Source organism: Peromyscus leucopus, chromosome 14, assembly GCF_004664715.2.
Source record: "Peromyscus leucopus breed LL Stock chromosome 14, UCI_PerLeu_2.1, whole genome shotgun sequence".
In the NCBI taxonomy this organism is placed as follows: domain Eukaryota; kingdom Metazoa; phylum Chordata; class Mammalia; order Rodentia; family Cricetidae; genus Peromyscus; species Peromyscus leucopus.
This window is the reverse complement of record NC_051075.1, coordinates 24,342,200-24,366,920: the sequence shown is the minus strand read 5'-3', so window position 1 is coordinate 24,366,920 and position 24,721 is coordinate 24,342,200. Positions and strand designations below refer to the sequence as shown.

At 45.4% G+C, this 24,721-nt stretch overlaps 1 protein-coding gene across 3 annotated transcripts in view; it reads right to left on the bottom strand.

The window, feature by feature from the left end:
- Window positions 1–24,721, bottom strand: part of LOC114693372 (protein only RNase P catalytic subunit) — a 104,036-nt gene that overhangs the window by 44,873 nt on the left and 34,442 nt on the right. For all 3 annotated transcript variants that reach the window (XM_028869713.2, XM_028869715.2, XM_028869716.2), the window contains exon 5: window positions 8,030–8,137. In XM_028869713.2, coding sequence (XP_028725546.1) covers window positions 8,030–8,137 — 108 coding nt within the window. The remainder of the gene's footprint in view (window positions 1–8,029; window positions 8,138–24,721) is intronic.

The window sequence follows — 24,721 nt, the reverse complement described above, 5'->3', positions numbered from 1 at the left end:
GTTCAATTTCCAGTACCCACATGGCATTGTTACAACCTTCTGCAACCCAGTGCCAAGGGATCTGAATCCTTCTGGCTTCCACTAGCATCCCACAAATGTGGTGCACAGATAAGCACACAGGTAAAACACCCAGAGACATAAAAAAAAAAAAAAAGAAAAAGAAAAGTCAACTGCCTGTCGTTGGAACAGAGAAAAACATCTACTGCTAACCAGCTGATCAAAATGAAACAATATTTAGCTATCATGTCCAGTCACCTACCATTCCAGTTATCTGTAGTGCAAAAATTTCAAACCAAAGTGGAAACAACAATTTTTGATTCTAGATTCCAATGTAGGAAAACAAAAAACAACAACAACAACCAAAAAAAAAAAACCTGAAACATTTCTCCAGACAAACAAAGGAAAAACAGAAAAAGAAAAACCCTCACACGGAAGCAATATGTTCCTTGAGGGTAAAAGTAGCACAAGCCAGTTTGGGGACCCAGGACCAGGGCAATTTTCCTGTAAAGGCACCGTCTGGGGTGACGGTGAAGATGGAGAAAGAATCCACCCCCAGAAGAGTATTTCAAAGAAGATGCCCTAGAGAGTTCCACTTCCACATGTACCATTGCTGCTGTAAACAGCAGGAGCTGAGCTTGCTCACCGCGTTCACATTACGGAAACAGCGTCAAGCCCCACCGACGACAATCCAACATTTCTGCAGCACGGAGTGAGGGGACAAAGTTATACACACATAAGCCATGAGCCCAGCTTACAGCATCTGCACTGCTTCCCGGGACTGACACATTAACAAGAGGTTATGCAAATCAGTGCAGAGAAATAAAATACACAGGACTCGCTGCCAAGTAAACGCTCTATCAAATGACCTTTAATGGCTAATGCCCTGCCTCCATTTTCCTCTCACTGTAGTAACAGCAACTAAGAGATGGCAATCAGAATTAATTCTGCAGCTTTCCAACCAAACAGCTTTCCATTCACTGCCCTAAGCAAGCTGCAAACGCGGAAGCATTCAGTGCTGATGTCTGGCCATAATTCTTTTAAATTACACTATAAATTTTCATTCTGCCAAAGCCATTTTAACCAATTCTCTGTTAGTTGCAGAAAAAAGGGAGCAGAGCTGGGAACAGCTAGCAAGATTAACTAAAACGGTGTGCTTCCCCCCCCCCCACTCCCTCTATTAGAGGGGCTTAGGAACACTGGAGATCTAAAATCAGGCTGCAGAAGAACAAGAGCCGGAGTGACGCACGGGCAGGTGTGGGGTGTGGGAGATAATGAGAGAAACCGCGGCTAAGAACCTTTCCACTTTTATTCTTTCGTTTCCCAAGTGAAAAGCTGCATGTTGCTCCTGTCCCCTCCAAGCCACCTCACATCACCAAGTATTAACACACACGTGGTGACTGAAAAGAAAAACTCATTTCTTAAAATGAAAGCCGCGAGAGCATGAGTCAGGCGTGAGTCATGGAGACTTAGAGCCCTCCCGTAATTCTAAGAAAAATAATCAACAGGAGCATCACACAGAACTGCCACGAAGGACCTAGGCTTTCAAAAAAGCCAGGCAGAGACAGTTTGCACTGCTGTGTTAAAACTCATTCCTAGCTTGGAGGCCATCAGCATCCGCGGCACGGCGGCCAGAAGAGCTGTCGGAGAACGGTCTCTCCTTCCGAGCGCTGGTAAGACGGCCTCCCCTGTTCTCCTGAGCTCAGGGACGTCTGCCGGGCTGCTGATGAGCAGAGCGCTGACGGGGGAGCACTCGCGGTGAAAGTATGACGACTTTAGCCTACCCTCACGACCTAGACGGACGCCATGACATGCTCACACGCACACACACAACAGGAACCCTCACGTACGCGCGCGCACACACGTGTGCACACACACATGCACACACTAATAAACTTTAAAAGGGAGGCAGGAAGTGATCGAGTCGGAGCAAAAGCTTTACAAGCCGTCCTGGTCCTCACAGCTCTCTGCCCATCACTGTGACTGGCAGCCTTTTAGGTATCCGGGTTCTGGAATGAGGAGGATGATAACACAGACAGCCTTAAATGGGCAGGTGTCAAAAAAAATAAATAAATAAATAAAAAAGCTAGTGTGTTTAAGCCACTGAAAACTTGAATTATTACTGCGGCATAACCTGACCAATCTTGACTAGGAGAATTGGTTTTTGGTTTTCTAGAATATCCACACGAATTCTTTTTTTTCCTGTAGCTTCTGGTTTTTGTGGGGAGCTGAAGTTTACTGAGATATTTTAAGTACCAGGGCTGAGAGAAAGAAAGGCACTCAGAAAAAAGTACGATGCATCCAAGAGCGTGGGTGTCGGCTTCTCACAGAGCTGCCTGTTTTGTTATTTTGAGAGGGTCTTCCTCTGCAGCTCAAGTTGTCTTGAATTCACCAACTTCTTGCCAAAGTGCCAAGAGTACAGGTGTGAGCCTCCACAGCAGGTTCTTCATGGCCTGTCTTCCTTTTCTTCTTTTCTTCCTTGCTTATCAGTTGTGTGTGTGTGTGTGTGTGTGTGTGTGTATACATGCATGTATGGATGTGTGTGCATGTATGTGTATGTGTGTATAAATACATGTGTGTCCTGTGGTGTATATGTGTTTGTGTGTATATGCATGTGTGTGTGTTATAGTCATATGTGAGGGTATGTATGTATATGTATGCATATGCATGTGAGGGTGTCCATGTGCATGTGTGAGTGTGTATATGTTCACGTATATGTGTATTCATGTATGTGTGTTATGTGCATGTATAAGGGTGTGTGTGGTGTATGCATGTGTGAGGGTGTGCATGTATGAGTGTATTGTGTGTATGCATGTGTGTACATGTGTATATGTATGAATACTTGTGTGTATGTGTGTAAGGAAATGTGTACATGTATGTCTGTATGCTCGTGTATATGTGTATTTGTATATGTATGTGTGTGGTGTGTGCTTGTATGTGGTATATGTGTGTATGCATATGTAGGTGTATGCATGTGATGGTATACATTTATGCTTGTGTATATATGTGTATTCATGTGTGTGTGTATATGCATATGTGCACATGATGAATGTGTGAGGGTGTATGTGTTCATGTGTACATACACATGTACATGATGTATATAAGTGTGAGGATGTGTGTCCATGTGTGCACACACATGTACATGGTGTGTGACGGTGTGCTTGCCTGGGCAGGTATACATGGAGGCCAGAGGTTGCTATGGGGTGCTTTCCTCAATCCCTCTCTGAGACAGAGTCACTAAAGGTGCAGCTCACTATTTCAGCTAGACTGGATGGCCAGAGAGCCCCTGGGACCCTCCACCGCCTGTGCTGGGGTTACAGGCATGGACTACATGCCTGGCTGTGGTGTGAGTGCTGGGACCCGAGCTCAGGTCCTTGCGTCTGCACGCTTTCCACGGGGCCCCTCCAGCCCTTCCTGTTGTGACTTCACAGAGAAGATGACTGTGTCCTGGGTGACTCAAGTTTGGGCCCTGAGCGCCAGTTCAGTAAAGCACGGAGACTAATAATAAAGACGGCTAAAAATGAACAAGTAAAAGCTGTCGGTTATTCAAAGTGGGACACTAAACACATTCTAAAACCCGCAGCCACAATAAACAAACCACATGCTCCTGCTCCTACAGAGTTACAGCCACGGGCAACAAATGTGCACATAGGCTCTGGGTCACTTTATCCCCACGCTTGTAGACTGACTGCATGATGTGCAGACACTACAACAGGTACATCTCAGGAACTAGCCCTTTGGGGGCTGGAAAGACCATCTGCAAAGGGCCTGGGTGCAGCTCCCAGAACCCACCACGCAGCTTTTTGTCTTCTGGTCTCTGCAGGCACCTGCATGTGCGTGGCGCACACACATCCACATTAAATAAATCCATTTAAATAAATCAATAAATATCTTTAAAAAATAACCAGCTCCTGGGCGGTGGTGGTGCACACCTTTAATCCCAGCACTTGGGAAGCAGAGGCAGGAAGATCTCTGTGAGTTCGAGGCCAGCCTGGTCTCCAAAGCAAGATCCAGGAAAGGCACAAAGCTACACAGAGAAACCCTGTCTCAAAAAAAAGAAAAGAAAAGAAAAGAAAACCAGCTCATTAAATTTTATACAAGGCATGGGAGGGTCTGAAACTCAGCTCAGTCAGTGGGTGGTAAGAGAAGCAGGCGCTAAGAATAACACCCCGGGCGTCTTTCATCATTCTAGCTGATGGGCTACATGACTGCCTGAAGTGTCAACTGTCCTTTCAATAATGCAGGAAATGTACTGAGCACTCATGTACAAGGCCCTTTTCTCAGTGCTGAAGAGCGGCGAGCAAGGCGTCTAGTTCTGGCCGTTAAGTTTCAATGGAGGGCACTGAGAAGAAAACAGAGTAATTGCACTAACTAAACTAGTTATTGTGCTGGTTAATGCTTGTCAACTTGACACAGACTAGTCACATGAGGGAGAGGCTCAGTTGAGGAACTGCCTCCATCAGATTGGCCTGCAGGCATGTCTGTGGGGAATTCTCTTGATTTGTGACTGATGTGAGAGACCCTGCCACCCCTGGGCAGGTGGTCTCGAGCTGTGTAAGAGCAAGGCACAGGACACAGGCCAGTAAGCAGTGTGCCTCCGTGACGCGCCACCTCCTCTCCTAACTTGGCTCGATCACACACTGTCACCTGTGAGGTGAAGTACGCCCACTACTTCCAAGCTGCTTTTTGTCACTGTTTTTTCACAGCAAGGGAGAAGCAAACTGCAGTTACTACTGCTATATAACTAGCCACCCCAAACCAGGGTGTTTAGTGAGGTCCAGTCATCCTCTTATGCAGTCCTGCTGGGTGAAGCTACTAGGAAACCTTGGTGGGCTCCAACACCACACTGGCTAGAAAGATAATAATTAAGCCTGGGATACTTGATTTGGGGGAACGAGTAACTGGGTGGATGGTGGTGCCAAATACACACTCTCTTCAGCCTGAAACCATGAAAATAGTGTAATTTCTATTCATCTTTATTCATGCTATGGCTCTTTCTTTCAAGAACATGTGTGAGTGTCCACCTGCATGCATGTCTGTGCACTACATGGTGCCTGTTGGCATCTGGGGCCGGAAAGGGGCATCAGATTCTCTAGAACTGGAGTTAGAAGTAGTGATGAGCTGCCCCGTGGGTGTGGGAACCAAGCCTGGGTCCTCTGCAAAAGCAGCAAGTGCTCCACTTCCCTCCCCGCTTCTGGACGGCGGAGTCTTACTATGTAGCCCAGCCTGGCCTCCAACTCACAATCCTCCTGCCTCAGCCTTCTGAGTGATGAGGGCCGCTGAGGTGGCTCAGTGGCTAGAACACCTGATGATCTGAGCTCCAGCTCCAAGACCCACACGGAGAAAGAAGGAAGCCGATTCTGGCAAGTTCTCTGACCTCCACTGAGCACGGTGACATGCACATGCACACACATGAAAGATAAATCAAAATGTAAAACACACATACAAGATACATCTGAAAACTGAGAAAATAAATTCACAACTAGACTTGTGCTTTTTGAAACAGGATCTCACTATGTAGCCCTGGCTGGCCTCAAATTAACAGATTTCCACCTGCCTCTGTCTCCTGAGCGCTGGGATTAAAGATGAGTGCCACCACGCCCCTACATTTTGTGTTAAGTTATGTGAATGTGTGTACGTGTGTGTACGTGTGTGTACGTGTGTGTACGTGTGTGTGTGTGTGTGTGTGTGTGTGTACATGCACTTGAGAGCAGGTGTCTGAGCAGGCTAGAGGAGTGGATCCCTGGAGCTGCAGTCACAGGCAGTTGAGAGCCACCTGATATGGGAAACGGAACTTGGGTCTCTTGTAAGAGCAGAATATGCTTTTAATCACTGAGCCATCTTTCCAAGCTGCCCTTAAGAAGTAAGCTCTAAGCCGGGCGTTGGTGGCGCACGCCTTTAATCCCAGCACTCGGGAGGCAGAGCCAGGCGGATCTCTGTGAGTTTGAGGCCAGCCTGGGCTACCAAGTGAGCTCCAGGAAAGGCGCAAAGCTACACAGAGAAACCCTGTCTCGAAAAACCAAAAAAAAAAAAAAAAAGAAGTAAGCTCTAACATCAAGCTATGAGACCACAGTGAAACACCCTGAATAAAGAATACAAGATTCTTTCCTCAATAACGAGTTTACCAAGCACATCAGACACATAATTAACCAGTGATAGAAAAGTATGGAGGTAGAGGCAGGACGGTTAGAAGTTCAAGGTCACCATTGGCTACCTAGTAAGTTCAAGGCCAGGCTACTTGGGACTCTTGTCTATAAAACAAAACAAAAATATTTTCCAAAAAAAAAAAAAGAAAAGAAAAGAAAAAAATCCTAATATGCTTAATAATGGGAGGGTATCATTTGGTAACTCAGGGTGGCCTAGAACTAACTATGTAACCTAGGCTGGCCTCCAACTTGAGATCATCTTGCCTCTGCCTCCTGAAGTCTGCGATTATTGGCACACACCATCATACCAACTTATGTCTGCTTGAGTTTTCTTTTGTGCAGCAGAGATAGAAATCGGGGCCTCATGCATGCTAGCAAGTCCTCTCCCCTGAGCTATACCCCACCCCTAAAACATAGTTTCTTAACACTATTTTATTTTGTCTTGTGTTTTTAATAGTACTGACTTCAATTTTTTAATTTTTTGTGCATTGGTGTTTGGCTTGCATGCATGTCTGTGTGAGGATGTTGGATCCCCTGGAACTGGAGTTACAGACAGTTGTGAGCTGCCATGTAGGTGCTGGGAATTGAACCCAGGTCCTCTGGAAGAGCAGTCAGTGCTCTTAACCACTGAGCCATCTCCACAGCCCCCTGACTTCAATTCTTAATCAACTATCAGATAAAAGCCTACAGACAAACAAGAATTATTGTCCCAGTTGGGCGTTCACTTGAACAGTAATTGCAATCATAGCTGTACTTGTGAAGTATGTCCACTAAAGAGCTTTCATATACAGAGTCACTAAATCTTCCAACACCTTTAGGAGACAGGGACCATTCTACTCTTTTTTCAGACTGGCCAGACGGTGGTGGTGCACGCCTTTAACTCCAGCACTCTGGAGGCAGAGGCAGGTGGATCTCCGTGAGTTCGAGGCCAGCCTGATCTACAGAGCAAGTTCCAGGACAGCCAGGGCTGTTACACAGAGAAACCCTGTCTCAGAAAGAAAAACAAACAAGCAAACAAACAGAACAGGACCTCCAACTGTAGAAGAACAGCACAAATCACAATAACAGTCACAAGCTGAAATCCAGGCGCTCTATACAGTCCAATTTTAACGTCCTGGTTGTTTTCTAGGGATTGATTGTACAAAATGAGTTTTAACTTTCTAATCTCATTGATGCTATAAAAAAAATCATGGCGCCGGGCGTGGTGGCGCACGCCTTTAATCCCAGCACTCGGGAGGCAGAGGCAGGCGGATCTCTGTGAGTTCGAGGACAGCCTGGGCTACCAAGTGAGCTCCAGGAAAGGCGCAAAGCTACACAGAGAAACCCTGTCTCGAAAAACCAAAAAAAAAAAAAAAAAAAAAAAAAAAAATCATGGTCACAGAGGGGACACTTGGGAAGCGGAGCAGAGGGGCCTCTGTGAGTTCAGGTAAGTTTTGGTCTACATACAGAGACTGTCTCAAAATGAGAATAGGGGAAAAAAGACTGAAAAATCATGGTAGTTTTATTTGAAACTGCTAGTATATTTACAAATTGATAAAAACAAATGATCACCCAGTGAGAAAACAACCACATCGGTTAATTTATGAACAACGTATCATGTGTGGAAACCCACGACGTAATGAGTACCTAGTATCTCAATATTATATCTTGGTGTATTAACTTTCAAATTAGAGAGATGTGATCTACCGGAAAACAGTGACTCCAAGGAGAAAGTAGAGGCCCGGAGGGAGAAGGGGCCGGGAGGGAGAAGGAGCCGGGAGGGAGAAGGAGCCCGGAGGGAGAAGGGGCCAAGAGGGAGTAGAGGCCAGAGAAAGCAAACTGAAGGCTATGCAAAAAGAGCAGAACTATTTCTACAGACAGAGAATGACAAAATAAAACATACTTACAGTTTGAGATTCCCGACTCTTACGAAGCATTTTTGCAACATTGAGGCCGTCAATAACAATATCAAAAGGAGGACAGGAGTTTACGAATCTCTCAAATCTCTTCAGTTCCTAAAAAGGCAAAGTCAGAACATCAACAGGAGCTTAGGGGCTGGGGATGTGAGTCGGTTATGGAGAGCCTGTCTACTGTGTGGAAGCCTCGGGTTCGATCCCCAGCACTGCATAAACCAGGTCTGTCATTCCACCCCAGAGAGGTGGAGACGGGAGCGAACGCTCAAGTTACACAGTGAATCTACGCCAGCCCGAGATACAGAAGACCCCTGTCTCAGAACAAACGGGCTAGACCTGACAACTAGACAAGGACTTCACTGTAAACGTGCTGAGGTGATTTAGTATGATTTTGAGAATTGAAATATTCCTCCCATTAACACCCCCCCCACACACACACACACAGAGGACGGGGTGGAAATCTAAACAGGCTGCATTTAGAAGCCAACTGCACAGGTACCCAGTGCTCTACAATCTCTGTGCTTCCCCTCACAGGACATTCTCACATCAAGCTTCATTTCCTACAGCCGCTGGACTGCCAGCCCACACATAGAACACTCACGGAGAGATCGGGATACTGAGATTTGAAGTCCTGTTCTTAGCAGACGTGAACACACAGAACCCTGTTACCTGGCCACCGTGACGAGAGAACAAGGACCGACATTTTACATTTTTTTATTGATTTTCTTGGTGGCACACACCTTTAGCCCTAGCACCCTGAAGGTAGATACAGTTAGATAGAAGGTAAATACAGTTAGAGTCTGAGGTCTACTCGGGAACTTTCAGTCCAGCTAGGGCTACACAGTGACACTGTCTCAAAAAACCATTTTTTTTTCTTGATTTTTGTTTTCTGAAACAAGGTCTTGCTATATAGCTCAGGCTGGTCTCAAACTCACTACGTGCTTTGGGCTGGCCGGAACGCAGGACCCTCCTGCCTATGTGTCTGAGTGCTGGAATTACAAGTATGTGCCATTACTACATTATGCTTATGACAGTATCAATAAGATAGGCCCCCAGCTTACTGCGAGGGCGAACCAAATAAACTATGCTAACTGTCACATGAGAATAGTGCTATGGGGGAAAGAGAAGGGGAATCCCACTTCTGGTAACGACAGAATTGGTCTGTTACACTGGAGTACCCAATAATAACAAAGTCCAGAGTAAAAGCCAGCCATCGGCTCAAAGCGGACAGAAACTGGACAGTATATGACACCGGAAAAACCTGGTGATTTTAAAACGTGTCTAAAAATTACTTGATACTACTCCTACCTCACAAGCTGGCATCTAACTGGGCCTCCACTTGAATGTAAATATGGCCTCTCTTTGGCAAGTGCTGGAATAAACAGTGAGACAGAGCGGGGCTTCCGACCTCTCGTATTGGGGTTGAACTCAAGGCTTTCTGCACGCTAGGTAAGAGCTTGGCCTGAAGCTGAGCTACATCTCCAGCCAGAGCTCTGTGACTTCTGAGATAAGGAAAAAAACAGCTCACGCCTGAAATCCCAGCGCTAAGGCTGAGGCTGGAGGATCATCGTGGACCAGACTAGGTATACACAAAGTTTCAGGATAGCCTGGGCTATTATATATAGAGAGTCTGCCCAACAAAAACAAAAACAAAAACCCAAAACCCAAATATGTGTAAGGGGGAGGTTTAAATATTTACCTATTAGAGAGAAATGTCAACAGTCACTGATCTTTACTTTTTCTTTCTTCTTTCTTTCTTTCTTTCTTTCTTTCTTTTTCTTTCTTTCTTTCTTTCTTTCTTTCTTTCTTTCTTTCTTCCTTCCTTCCTTCCTTCCTTCCTTCCTTCCTTCCTTCCCTCCCTCCCTCCCTCCCTCCCTCCCTCCCTCCTTCCTTTCTTTCTTTCTTTCTTTCTTTTTTTGGAGACAGGGCCTCACTATGTAGTACCTGCTCCTCTGGAACTCCCTATGAATTGCAGGCTGGCCTCAAACTCTCAGAGCTCTGCCTCTGTCACCTGGTTTTAAAGGTGTGTACCACCACACTTAGTTTATTTCTGCTTTAGGAAGTCAGAGAAGCAGTCTCTAGAAATGACTGCATATAAAAGACCTGAACAAAGGCAACATCAGTGGACATGTTAACATGGAAGGGGAGGAACTTTCATCAGGTCCACTTCTAGACAAAGGACTACAGGCAATTAATGTTTACTGGGACAAGGAGAATTAATCTCTCCCACAGATAAGCCCCCTTAATGGTTGTCCAAAGTAGAGTGTGCAGCCTTGAAACCATATACACACAAACAACAAAGATGAACTCAGCTGGATATATATATATATACATATACATATACACATACATATACATATATATATATATGAGCATACATATGTTACATGGAGAAATATATCACAGCAATAACCAAGGGCAAAGGTTATCATCATGAAAGTAGGGAGGCAGGTGGGAGGGGGTTGGAGGAAGGCTAACCGGGAGAGGAAAGGTCCGGTGGTGGTGGCAAACATGTCTAATCCCAGCAATCGGGAGGCAGAGGCAGGTGGATCTCTGTGAGTTCGAGGCCAGCCTGGTCTACAGAGTGAGATCCAGGACATCCAGCGCTACACAAAGAAGCTATGTCTAGAAAAACAAAAAACAAAATAAAACAAAAATTAACTAAGTTAATAGAGGAAATTTATGCTTGGTATTAGCCAAAAGGCCAAGAAATAAGAGCACATTTAATATAGAAGGAAATAAAACAAAAAGGAATAAAAGTCCAAATAATTTTAGATGGGATTATTCTTTCACAGTTTTACACACACACACACACACACACACACACACACACACACACACACACACCTATAATGTACTTTAATCATATTCTTCTTCCCTTATCCTCTTTTATCCCTTTCTCATCTCAAAATAAATTTAGTAAGGAAAAAATGGAAAACAAATTGTCCTTACTCTCTATTTCACACTGCATCTAAAATTATTTTAAAATGGATCACAGAAAGCTGAAGAGATGACTCAGTGGTTAAGAACAGTGGCTGCTCTTACAGAGGACCCCGGTTCAATTCCCAGTACCCACAGAAGGACTCACAACCGTCTGTCACTCCTATTCCAGGGGATCCAACGCCCTCTTCTGGCTTCCATGAAGACAAAGACATAGATGCAGGCAAAGCCACCCATTCACAACAATAATAGAATAATCAAAAGTAAAACCTGCAGTTGGTAACAAAACCAACTCAATATTGGTTGGAGTAGGAATAGTAACTTTTACAAATGAAAGTAAAAATATCAAGGAGAACAAAAAGTGTCTATGCAATATTGAGTGAAAAAAAGAAAGGAAAGGAAAGGACATGACTCCTCCTAGGTATGGTGGAGGAGAAAGTTTATTATATATAACTGGGAGAGCATAGGTAGAGGCAGGGACGTCTGGGAGAGTCCAGAGTGGTCATGACTCTGAGCCATGTGAGGAAAGAGGGGAGGGAAAGGCAGAGGAAAGAGAGAATCAGGTGCAGCAGCCGGGAGGCCAAATGACCAGGAGGCAAAAGGCACAAGGGGTACCAACATGTCTGGATTACAGAGGGAAGAGCCTGGGGGAGGGCAGCCCAGCCCCTGGGCTGGAGAGTTCCGGGCAGAGGGCGGGGTATGCCAGCCATACTCTGTAACGGCCAGAGACTGAGGGATGAGGGATGCTGGGAGAACCTGGAGGCCAGGTCCACCTTGAAGGATAAATAGGCACCTCAGCTGTTTGTCCCAGGTTTGAAACTTAATATGATGATAATTATTTTTTCTTTCTGTCCATATACAGCTAGATAAACCAAAGGAAACAAGACAAGTCATTAAATTGCTAACCCTGAGTTTTTCTAAGAGGCCACAGCTGACATATCAGGAGGACAAGTAGGAGTGTGAGGCCAGCCTGGGGCTGTACAATGAGTGTTCCAGGCCAGCGTGTCAAAAAAAAGAAAGAGAGAGAGAGAGAGAGAGAGAGAGAGAGAGAGAGAGAGAGAGAAAGAAGGAAGGAAAAAAGAAAGAAAGAGAGAGAGAAGGAAGGAAGGAAGGAAAGAAAGGAAGGAAGGAAGGAAGGAAGGAAGGAAGGAAGGAAGGAAGGAAGGAAGGAAGGAAGGAAGGAAGGAAGGAAGGAAGAAAAAGTGCCACTAATAATGAGCTTAGGAAACATTTTCCATTTCACGATCAACTATCGCTTTGGTGCTATGCTTAGTAGCATAGCACATGGTTATTCATCTCAGCAGTAATAACAAACACGGTCATCAAAACATGTCTCTGGGGGAAAAAAGAGAGACTAGATAACTTACAAACTCCCTTCCTATTCTGATACTGTGGTGTTCACAGCGGGTAGAAATTCCTTAAAACTAGACTGGGAAAAGGTATGCCGGGGCAGTTCATGACACCCTCTGGATGCGCCATAAAATCCCCAAAGATTATCCTCCTGGTCTCTATTTTCTACCCAGAAAAAAGGTCCAGAGTCCCGGGCTGCTCTTGCGTCCCCACTGCTCACGTCCTGCCCACCAGGCCCACTGTCAGTCAAGGGTCCATGGCAGTATTTCCAGAGGTGCCCCTGGAGCTCAGGGTGAGCGAAACACATTTTATTTACTTCTTTATTCGTTCATTTACTTCTTTATTCGTTCATTTACTTACTTATTTATTGAGAGAGGGTCTTTTGATTGATTATGTAGCTCTGGCTCTCCTTGATCTCACAGAGATGCACCTGCTTCTACCAGTGAAACACATGTATTATTTTTTTTTTTTTAATTTCATGTGCATTCGTGTTTTGCCTGCATGTATATCTGTGTGCAGGTGTCAGATCCCCTGGAACTGGAGTTACAGACAGTTGTTAGTTGCCATGTGGGTGCTAGAATTGAACTCAGGTCCTCTGGAAGAGCAGCCAGTGCTCTTAACCTCTGAGCCATCTCCCCAGCCCAGTGAAATACATTTATGTTGCCGAATTCAAAGGCCACCAGGTAGCTAGGGCATCTAAGGTGTGACAAGAAGGAGTTGGTCCACTGAGACGGCAGGCCGGCACCATGGACAGCACAGAGCCCGAGAGTGCAGCAGCTTTGGGGGGATTTGAACAGAGCTGAGTGTGTGGGCGCATGCCTGCAATCCCATCATTTGGAGCTGGGGGATTGGGAGGTCGGTGTTCAGCTACAGAGGGAGTTTGGGGGCAGCCTGGGCTACACAAGACCCTGTTCAAACCAAAACAAGGAGGAAAAAAACCCAGTAAACAAAAATCAAAGAACAATTTTATTTTTTTCCATGTCTATTATTGGGTTTATACACTGGCCAATGATCTAGGATATAAAAAGCCTGCCTGTGTATTAATCTTTTATTTCTTGGCTGTCACTAAGAAATATTTTTTCTTAAAATGGTTTAATGAGATATAATTAATATACCATGACATTCATCCATTTGAAGAAACAATTTACAGGTTTGTTGTGGAATATTATTTTAGGATGTGTTACATTTGTTTATGCTGTGGAACATTTGTTTAATGATGCAAAGCTGTGCTGTATTCTTCTATGTTGCATTTGTTTAACTCTGTGGAACTGTGTTACTTTGCCTGTCTAAAACACCTGATGGTCCAATAAAGAGCTGAACGGCCAATAGCAAGGCAGGAGAGGGATAGGCAGGACTGCCAGGCAGAGAGAATAAATAGGAGGAGAAATCCGGGAAGAGAGGATTGAGGAGCAAGAAAAAGAAAAGAAGGGGACACCAGGGGACAGCCACCCAGCTACACAGCAAGTCACGGAGTAAGAAGTAAAGAAAGGTATTTAGAATAGAGAGAGATAAAAGCCCAGAGGCAAAAGGTAGACGGGATAATTTAAGTTTAAAAAAAAAAAAACAGGCTAGAAATAAGCCAAGCTAAGGCCAGGCATTCATAAGTAAGAATAAGACTGTGTATTTCCTTGGGAGCTGGTGTCAGGCCCCCAAAGAGCAAAGAGTAAAGAGAAAGAAACCAAGAACAACACAGGTTGTGTAACAACACCATCTACTTTTAAACTACCTGTCCTTCCTAGAAAAACAAAACCCACATAAAAAACGAGACTCGGTGACAGTCAACCCTTCCCCCAGGCCACTGTAACTAACCAGTGACCTATTTCTTCTCTGTCTCCTTGGATTTCCTATTCTGAGTACTTACTCTAAACTGAACCACACACAGCGGAGGTTTAGAAAGTGGCTTCTTTCACTAGACTGGTATTTTCGATGCTTATTCATATGGCAGCATAAGTCAACACTTAACATGCTATGGCTGTTACTATGCGTGCCTGTCCACTCACCAGCTGGTGAGCACTCATCCTCTCTGCTCTGGGCTACTAACAAAGATGCTGCTGTGAACTCTGGTGTACGGGTTTTGTGCGGATGTTCATTTCCATTTCTTTTGGATTACCTAGGAGTCCACTGTCAGATCACATGCTAGTTCTACGCCAGACTATTTCCAGAGTGGCTGTCCTGCTGTACTCTTCTACCTGTAACACGAGGGTGCAATTTCTCCACATCCCCCCCAACCCTGGAAGCCGTCTGTCTGTATTCTGATCATGCTCATGGCTATATGACGTGGACCATCTTCTCCAGTGTTCACTGACCTGCAGGAAGCCTTTCTGTCCTGCAGCATGTGGACTTCACAAAACTATCATGTATCCCCTTCAGTAATCAGCACAATGTTGCCATTGTTTTAGTTCTCTTTGTTTGTTTGTTTTCTATATCCCACACTGGCCTCAAACTCACAATCCTCCTGTCTCACCCTCCTGAGCACTGGAATTATAGGTAGGTACCACCATGCTTCTTTCAAAGCCTTCATTCATTTTATGCTTTAAAACTTAGTGAAAATATAACCACAAAGGAACTGTAAATATGATTTACAAACAGAGGCTATTATCACAAATGTTGGCAGAGACCAGGCAGGTAAAATAAACACTAACACTGGCTAAATATAAGAAGATAAAATAGGGCTGGCCAGATGGCTCAGTGGGTAGGGTGCTTGCTGCCGAGCCTGATCGTCTGGGTTCAAGTTCCAGAATCCACATGGTAGAAAAGAACTGACACTCCCAAGCTGTCTTCTGATTTTCACATGCATGAGTGTGTGTGGCAGTTAACAGGTAAGTTTCCAGGATGTGGCTTTCAAAATAAATCCAGGAGGGCATGATGGTGCACACTATTAACCCTGGAACCAGGGAGGCAAAGATGGCAGGTCCATGTGAGCTTCAGGCTACACAGTGAGACCCTGTCTCACAAACAAATGAACACAAAACAAAAAAATGGAGTGGTAGTGTACCCCTGTAATTTCAGCACTCTGGAGGTAGAGATGGGAAGATGAGAGGTTGGCGGAGTTTGAAGACAGCTGGGCTACATGAGACTCTCTCTCTCTCTCTCTTTCTCTCTCTCTCTCTCTCTCTCTCTCTCTCTCTCTCTTTTTCTCTCTCTCTCTCCTTCCTCCCTTTCTTCCTTTCTTTTTTATTTTTTATTTCGAGACAGGGATTCTCTGTGTAGCCCTGGCTATCCTAGAACTCAATGTGTAGACCAGGCTGGCCTTGAACTCAGAGATCTGCCTACCTCTGCCTCTGCTGGGATTAAAGGTGTGTGTCACCACCCAGGTGACAGATTTTTCTAAAAAAAAATTTTTAAAAAAAAAAGAAAGAAAGCAAGAAAAACTGGGCATCGAGGCACATAACTATAATCTCAGCACTTGGGAGACTGAGATGGGAAGACAGAAAGTTCAAGGTTCTTCTCAGCTCCAGAGCGAATCTGAGGCCAGCCTGAGCTACATGAGACCCTGTACCCTCCAAAAGATTATGTATATCTTGAGTTTAAATTTAAAAAAAAGAAAGAAATGCTTTCTTTATGCTTGTTATTATAAGATTGAAAAGTGTAAAGAAATGTAAAACGAACTCCAAACCAGCCAAAGTTGATTTCTTTACTGTATCCTAGTTCACATTAGAAACAATGAAGCAAGTCCTCTGCTAAGCCGCTTTACAACTGTAACCCAGAAATGCAGTCTGCGCTATGCAAGAAACCGGAAATCTGAAATGACGCCTTGGCTCCAGAATAAAGAAAAAAGTCGATTTATAATTATATAAATCTTAAGGCCCACATGGTGAGCCTGACTCTACTTCCAATTCTCCTAATAGTATATGAGAAAACTACCAGGTTGAACAAGTGATTTTTCTTGTAAGTGGAGAAAGCTTGTAAGTAAGTGGAGAAGCTAAAATTTCTAACACTTTTTTATGGGGGCGGCGCGCGCGGGGGGGGGGGGGGGGGGGGGGGGGGGGGGGGGTTCGAGTAGCCCTGGCTATCCTGGAACTCACTATGCACACCAGGCTGGCCACAAACTCAGAGATCCACCTGCCTCTGCTTTCCAAGTGCTGGGATTAAAGGGGTGTGCTACCACTGCCTGGCAAGAGACAGTATTTTTTAAGACAGGAAGAAAGGGGATATTAAGACAACTGGCTTTAGTCATACTGGAAGTGGAAAAGCAGGGGAATACCAACTATTTTAGGAACAAGCAATGTACTAACATGGGAACATCAATAAAAAGCACCTTTATAGCTAATGTCTAAATTATGTGACTTCTTTAGGACATAGCTCCCAAGCGATCCCTGACACCGAGACCAATACTCAGGGAGTTAGGCATGAGGGAACTAAGGAAGCTGCAGGTGTAGCTGCAGCTCCCGAGGCTCCAAACGCCCCTGTGGTTCAGGACCTTGCCACTGTAGCTGACACATGACCCACTCCAGCAGAGGTGAGAAGTCAGTTTCCAAAGTGACACACGTGTGCCCCAGTGAACGGCCTGCGTCATCCCTAAGACCCTGGCCGCATTAGAATAGCACTTCCATTGTGGCTTGTTTATAAGCTGAACATGTGCTTCAGTCAAACAAGAACTGAGGAAAATGTCTATCCGTCACAGCATGACTGCCTCGGTGCAGTTAGGGAAACCAAGCCACAGGTCCAGAGAGCGCCGTTAGAGCGTGACAACAGAGGCCGGAGAACCTAGGCCTCTCTCAAACCTTGTCAAATAGAAAGTGTAGAAAGCTCAGACTTCTTATTTAATAGGAAGTTGTGAGAGGTACTTCAATTTCCCACAGTTGTTTCGTTATCTGTGATTACTACAGTATGATATTCTTTTTTAAAATAGGTTTTCTGAGACAGGGTATTTCTCTGTGTAGTCTTCGCTGTCCTGGAACTCACAGAGATCCGCCTGGCTCTGCCTCCTGAGTGCTGGGATTAAAGGCGTGCGCCACCACCGCCCAGCTAACAGTATGGTATCTTATTGGACCTAAAAATAAAAATGCTTATGTGTGTGTGTGTTCATGCATAAACATACATGTGCAGGCCAGAAGACAAGTCCTCCACTGGCCTGAAGCTCACCAATTAAGCCAGCAGGTCAGGGATCTCCCTGTCCACCTCCTGGTAATACAAATACACACAACCACATCCGGTGTTTTTACATAGCCTGTGGAGATGGAACTCAGGCCAACCGAGCCTCTCCGTAACCCTGAAACCTTGTGATTTTATCTGAATTTTCTGATTTTAGTAAGATGAAAAAAAAAAAAAAAAAAAAAAAAAAAAAAAAAAAAAAAAAAAAAAGCAAACAAAACTTCCTGACATAAATACCCCCCAGATCTGGCAGTGGTGGTGCACGCCTTTGATCCCTGCACTCGGGAGCCAGAGGCAGGCAGATCTCTGTGAGTTCAAGGCCAGCCTGGTCTACAGGGTAAGTTCAAGGATATCCAGGACTACACAGAGAAACCCTGTCTCGAGAGAAACCCTGTCTCGAAAAACCAATAAATAAATAAATCCCCCAATTTTTGTAGTCAGGTGTAATAGCACACACATGGAACCCCAGCAAGGTGGGAGGTGTTCAAGTTTGAGCCAATCTTAGCTACACAGGGAACCCTGACTCAAATAAACAAAGCTCAAGGCGTAGGTCAGTGGGAGAGCACCTGCCTACCATGTACAAGGCCGTGGGTTTGATCCCAGCATCACCCTGCCCCAAATTAAACAACATAAAAATAATTAGCCAAACAAGCTGCATTAATACAACAAATATTTATTTAGGTTTTTGAGATAATATCATATGTAGTCCAGGCTGGCCTTGAACTTTCGACTCCTGCTTGTACATCCCACGTTTTACTTCCACACTTCATTTCTGGTGAATGCATTCAGGGCTTCGTTCGGGCTAGGCGAGTGATCTACTAATTGAACTCTGGGTCCAGACCCAAGAAGCTTTTAAGGCATGGTTGACCTTATAAGGAAAAGAAAACAAAGCCCCAGCTCTCCAAGTGCCAAAGACAAAGCCAGATCTAGAAGCGGGAGTGGTGAGGATAAGCGTTGGCACTAATATGACAGGTGAGAACGTAAAGGAAGGGGAGGGGTAATCAACAGTCTGACCTTTGATGCCCCTGCAGGAAATGGCAACCTATCAAACCCTGGCCCGAAGGAGAGAGGTGACGCAAACTCTTGAATAAATAAGGAACATTCCTTTTTTAAGTCATCCATCAGGGGTCTAAGGAAGAGGATTCCCGAATTAAATAGATACCACAGGCACACGCATTAAATAGGTCTGGAGTACAAATTTAGACAAAACCATCGTGCTCACAGGATGAGTACAGGAAGCGGGCCTGGTCTAGTGATATCTCTTGGGCATTTGGCAGAAGCAAACAAAACTTCCCTAGAGGGTCTATCAACAACCCTGGCCACGAAGGCATTCCTACAGAGAGAAAAAACTTCCCTAAAAATGAATTCATTAGTTCAAAACTATAAACACACAGGAAACTATCAATCATGTATGAGGCCTCTCACAAAATAAGAATGGAGTCCAAAGAACTCAGGATAAGGATAACAACAGAGTGACCCAAGAGACAATATAAAATAAATGCTAAATACCAGGCCTGTGATGCACACCTGTGATCCCAGGATTGAGGAGACTAAGGCAGAAGGATCACGAATTTGAAGACAGTCTGGGCTAGATAATAAGACCTTGTCTCAAGAAACAAATAATAAAGAGTTTTGTAAAATTAATTAAAACATGTAAGAAAAATTTAAAAATCCTTAGAAATTGGAAAGTAAGTCCTGTAATTAAAAATCTGAAATAGGAGCCGGGCGGTGGTGGCACACGCCTTTTATCCCAGCACTCGGGAGGCAGAGTCAGGCGGATCTCTGTGAGTTCAAGGCCAACCTGGACTACAGTGTGAGTTCCAGGAAAGGCGCAAAACTACACAGAGAAACCCTGTCTCAAAAAGACAAAAAAAAGAAAAGAAAAAAAAATCTGAAATAGGGGCTGGAATGATGCCTCCGTGGTTAAAAGCACTGGCTGCTCTTCCGGAGGAGCTGGGTTTGATTCCTAGCACCCACCCACGGGACAGCTCACGGCAGTAACTCCAGTTCCTGGGGATCTGATAGCCTCTTGTGGCCTCCTTGGATTTCAGGTACACACATGGGACACAGACATACATGCATATGTATAATTTTTTAAATGTCTTTTAAAACAGTCTGAACTAGGGCCAGAGCTCCAGCTCAGCAGCAGAGTGCGAGTCTGCGTGTGTGAAGCCCTAGGCCCCTCCCCAGCGCCGCGCGGAAAGCAAAGACAGACAGCACAACCGAAGTCACGTGCGTGGACGGGGAAAGTAAACAGACCAACTGTGGTGTACTCACATGCAGCAGCGAGAGGAAACCATGCAACCACACAAAACATACACAACACTACGTTACAAAAGAACGTGCTATTAAGTGAAAGTAGACAAAAGGGTCACATGTCCTGTGGAGAGCCACAGAGGTTTCCTAGTGAGAACTGACTCAGGGTCAGAGAATCGGAGCTTGCTTTCCCCAGCAGGGCTGCAAAGGGGGATGATTTGGTCACCGCAGGGTTACCAGGTGTTTGGAAGGGTCTGCACTTGGATATGTGGTGTGCTTTGATCTAGCAGGGGGGAGGTCTTTCTTCCCACCCTTTAGCATTGAAAAAGCCCTTTTGAATAAACTTCTGGGTCGCTGGGTATTGACCCAGGTCCTCCTGAAGCTGTTCTGTGTTTCTGTCTTTCTCCTCTTCGCTATCTTTCTAGCTAATACCTCCTTATCCCTCTCTCCTCCTCATAGGAACCCTGGAAAGAGTGGGAGCTGGCCTCCCACAATGTCCTGAGAGTTTTGTTATAGTAAGTGTTTAGTGAAGGCAAAACTCCAGAGAACAGATGAGTGCTTCCCTGCAGCTGGGTGTCAAAGCAGGGGTAACCCAAAGCATCCGATGAAACTTGGTTCGAACAGAAGTAGCCTAACACTTGATTACTGCACTGCAGTGTACTGAGGGTCACATGACCACATAAACTCACTCAAAAGTCATTAAACTGTACATGTATGATGGGTGAGACAGGGCCTGCAAATTATTAAGCAATTGTATGTGGGGAGAGGGGACCCCTAAGTAGATGGATGAGGAATAGACTCCTGGGGCCTGTGAGACGGTTCAGTGGGTCAAGTACTTGTTGCCAAGCCGGATGACCTGAGTTTGTGTCTGGAGCACGCATGGTGGAGGGAGAACACCGGAAGCTGTCCTCTCATTTTCACGTGTGCCATGGTACGGAAATGCACACACACCAAATAAATAACTCTACGAGCTCATAAATAAATCAAATAGTCAGACATCTGAAGGGGCAGTAATGACAAATCTCAGGAAGTCACCCCAAACACAACTTAAATGCACAAAGTAGCGAGATACATTAAACATGAAGACACACGGGATGAAGACATCCAGCGGGAGGTTTAGGAGACACACGGGATGAAGACATCCAGCGGGAAGTTTAGGAGACACACGGGATGAAGACAGCCAGCGGGAAGTTTAGGAGACACACGGGATGAAGGCAGCCAGCGGGAAGTTTAGGAGACACACGGGATGAAGACATCCAGCGGGAAGGTTAGGAGACACACGGGATGAAGGCATCCAGCGGGAGGTTTAGGAGAAGCGACGCTGGGCGGCGTGGAGGCTGAGAATTATGCAGAGCTGATTCAGGTGGGAAAGCGGTTTCCGGAAGCTGATAAATCCAAGTGGAGAATGACGTACCTCACTGAGGTACGTCACAGTGCAGCAAGAGATGAGAAGAACAACTGTCAGAAACAACAGAGGCCGGGCAAGGGAACAGAGGCTGGGCAGAAGCAACTTCTCCATAGCAACCACAGAGCGAGGGCATAACGATGTGTCTCCAAACACGCCGTTACCTGTCGTCCCAGTGTGCAACATAAAGACCATTTTGAAGAATGAAAAGGTTCCCACTCAGCCTGTCAATGCAAGTCCAGGACTTGGGAAGATGTCCCCCAGGAAGCCCGGGGTCTGGTGAGAACGCCGGGCTGGAGCTACCCAGACCTGTGAGTCACTGGCATGTGTGTGCTCAAGAGAACCAGAGGCACTGAAGTATGGAGAGTACGTAGAGGAGAAGGATGGACGCCCGGGGTGAAGGAACTGAGAATCGCCACAGCTCAGGTCACTCCCGGACGGCCTCCCATTTTTATTCAGGGGAGCTATTCTTTATTAAACAGGACAATCAGAGGCTAGGAAGACAGCTCAATGTCAATAAAGTCCTTACCACACAAGCGTAGGGCCCAGAGTTTACATTCCCGGCACCCACGTAAACGCCAGGCAGGCATGGCGGCCCCCTGTAAACTCCGCACTCAGGCCTAGACAGGAGATTCCGGAGCAAGCTGGTGCCAGGCTAGCCACACCAGGGGACTTGGGATTCAGTGAGGAAAGTGGAGAGCAACCAAGGAAGACGCCGACCTCGGCCTCTCCCTGCACACAGGCACACCAGCACACACCATGTCCACACACATGCACACCAGCACACACCATGTCCACACACATGCACACCAGCACACATCATGTCCACACACATGCGCACCAGCATGCACATGACACTAGCATATATACATGCACACACACCAGACACACTAAATGACAAGGCTGTAACATCTGTGAGTGACAATATGATGTAGATAATGGGCCGGGCTTTGGACTCAGCCAGGTCTGGGTAGGACCAGGAGCTCTTCCACGCATTGCTGATAAAGAAGTGGTAACTACTTTGAACCTCATTGACAAAGCCAGGCAACAGCATCTACCCTGAAAGGCTGTGAGCAGAGGACACACAGGAAACACATCATAGTTCTCTAGCCTGCAGGACACAGTGTAATCGTCTCACTCTCCTGGGAAATTATGTTGGCAATATGTTTCAAAATCTAAAGATACTGTTATTCTATTTGACCCAGTAATTTTATTCTGGCCTAATAAACATTTACTTCCAGGGGCTCAGTATTTAAAAGCTACAAATTTACAGTAAGTTCATCAAAAATATGTTTAGCATATTTTAGAGATCGGAATTAAGTAGCCAGGTGCAGTGGTCTATGCTTGAACCCCAGTACTCAGGAGGTGAAGGCAGGAAGATGCGGAATTCAGATACGCCTGGGCTACAGTGACTACAGTCCAGGCCAGGACTAAAGGAGATTCAGTCTTCAAAGACAAGGCAAAGGGGCTGGAGACACAGCTCAGTGGCTGCATGTGCTGCTCTTGCGGAGGACTGAATTCCATTTCCAGCGCCCGGGTCGGGCAGCTCACAACCTCCTCCACTCCAGCTTCAGAGGATCTGACGCCTGTGGGGTACCTGCACTAACACACACACACACACACACACACACACACACCCTGCACTAACACATGTGCGTGCACACACGCACACACACACACATCCTGCACTAACACACACACATACACCAATGACTTGTGGCAATGAGCACTTGCAAGTAAAGATGAATGGACCAAAGGGTAAACCGTGTGTCTCCACGGGCCACACTACAGCTTCCACAACAAGATTCTTCTCTGTGTGTTTTCTCGGTTTTGTTCGGTGTTTGGCTTTTCTTCTAAATTTGGTTTTGTTTGGGGGATGGGGGTTGCAAGGGCAGAGGGCAGATGCAAAGGGAAGAGGAGATAAGTGGAATCGAAATGCATGATGTGAAACCCACAAAGAATCAATAGAAGTTGAGAGAGAGAGAGAGAGAGAGAGAGAGAGAGAGAGAGAGAGAGAGAGAGAGAGAGAGAGAGAATTCTGTCCTAGGGCTGGAGATATAACTCTTTTGGCAGAGTGCTTACCTAGTGCTCAAAAGGCCCAGGATCTGATCTACAGCAGTGTATAACCAGGAGTGTGGCCCACACCTGTAATCCCAGCATAAACCAGGAGTGTGGCCCACATCTGTAATCCCAGCATAAACCAGGAGTGTGCTGGGGATTATGGTGGTATTTTATTTGTACTGAAATGTGATTTTAATTGTATGTTAATAAATAAAGTTGCCCTGGGGTCAGAGCTATTAGAGCTATAGCAAGAGCATGGTGGTTAGAAGAGCTAGGTAGATTTCTGTGTGTTCAGGGATACAGCCAGTATTGGAGACATACGCCTTTAAGACCTGGAGGGCGGTACTTACAGGCAGTGATGAGGCAGTCGTGTGTTTGGGTTTACAACCAATGAGAAGGCAGAACAGAAAGACTATTTAAAGACAGACACACAGGAAGTAGCTCTCTCTCAGGGAGGCTAGGAGCACTGCAGGAGGTAAGATTTTAGCTCTGAGCTTTGACCTCTCGGCTTTCTCTTTTACATTGGTTCTGTGTTTCTTATTTTAATAAGACGGTTGGTTACATCTACGTCGGATGTCTTTCTGTAAGCTGTGAATGTGTTGCTCTGATTGATTGATAAATAAAATGCTGATTGGCCAGTAGCCAGGTAGGAAGTGTAATATAGGCAGGATAAAGAGAGAGGAAAATTCTGGGAAGGGAAGGCTGAGTCAGGAGACACCGCCAGCCACCGCAATGAGAAGTAAGATGTAAAGTACCGGTAAGCCACAAGCCACGTGACAACTTACAGATTAATAGAAATGGGTTAATTTAAGATATAAGAACAGTTAGCAAGAAGCCTGCCACAACCATACAGTTTATAAGTAATATAAGTCTCTGTGTGTTTACTTGAGTCTGAGTGGCTGTGGGCCCCTGCAGGACTGGAGAAATCTCCGTCTACAGGAGTGTGGCCTGCACCTGTAATCTCAGTGCTCTGGAGTTGGAGGTGGAAAGATTCCTGCTAGTTTGAAGCTGGCCTGGCTGTAAGTAGCAAAACTCTCAAACAAACAGAAAAAATTCTGAACCATTTTGAATCCTGAGTTCAAGAAACATGCTCAATAGCAATTACATATTATTTCCAAGTGGATTATTTTGTAAGTTCTGGACAGAATGGAATTTACTCACCAGTATAAAGCTATTTCCTAAATGTTGCCTAAGCTTTGGGGAAATAGATTTAACTCAGGTAAGTATAGTTTCAAAATGAAATAAAAATACTCTTTTAGAATCCACCCTGCTTTCCTTTCATATCCTATCCTATGGGATTACCAAGAGTAGCTAAAAGCAAAAAGACAACATATTCTTAATTGAAAAATCTTGCTTCCAAGTTAAAAAGGAATAAACCAGGCAAACACAGGCAATTAACAAGATCTGAATGCTGCACACTCCCAAAAGACTTTTCAGGGAATGAGGTGGGTATGAGGAGAGGACTCATGTAGTCCAGGCTGTCCTTGGACCCACTCTTAGGAGAGAATGGTTTTGAATTCCTGATCCTCTCAAGTGTTGGGATTACAGGCATGCATTACCACGCCTCAATTTTTTTCTCC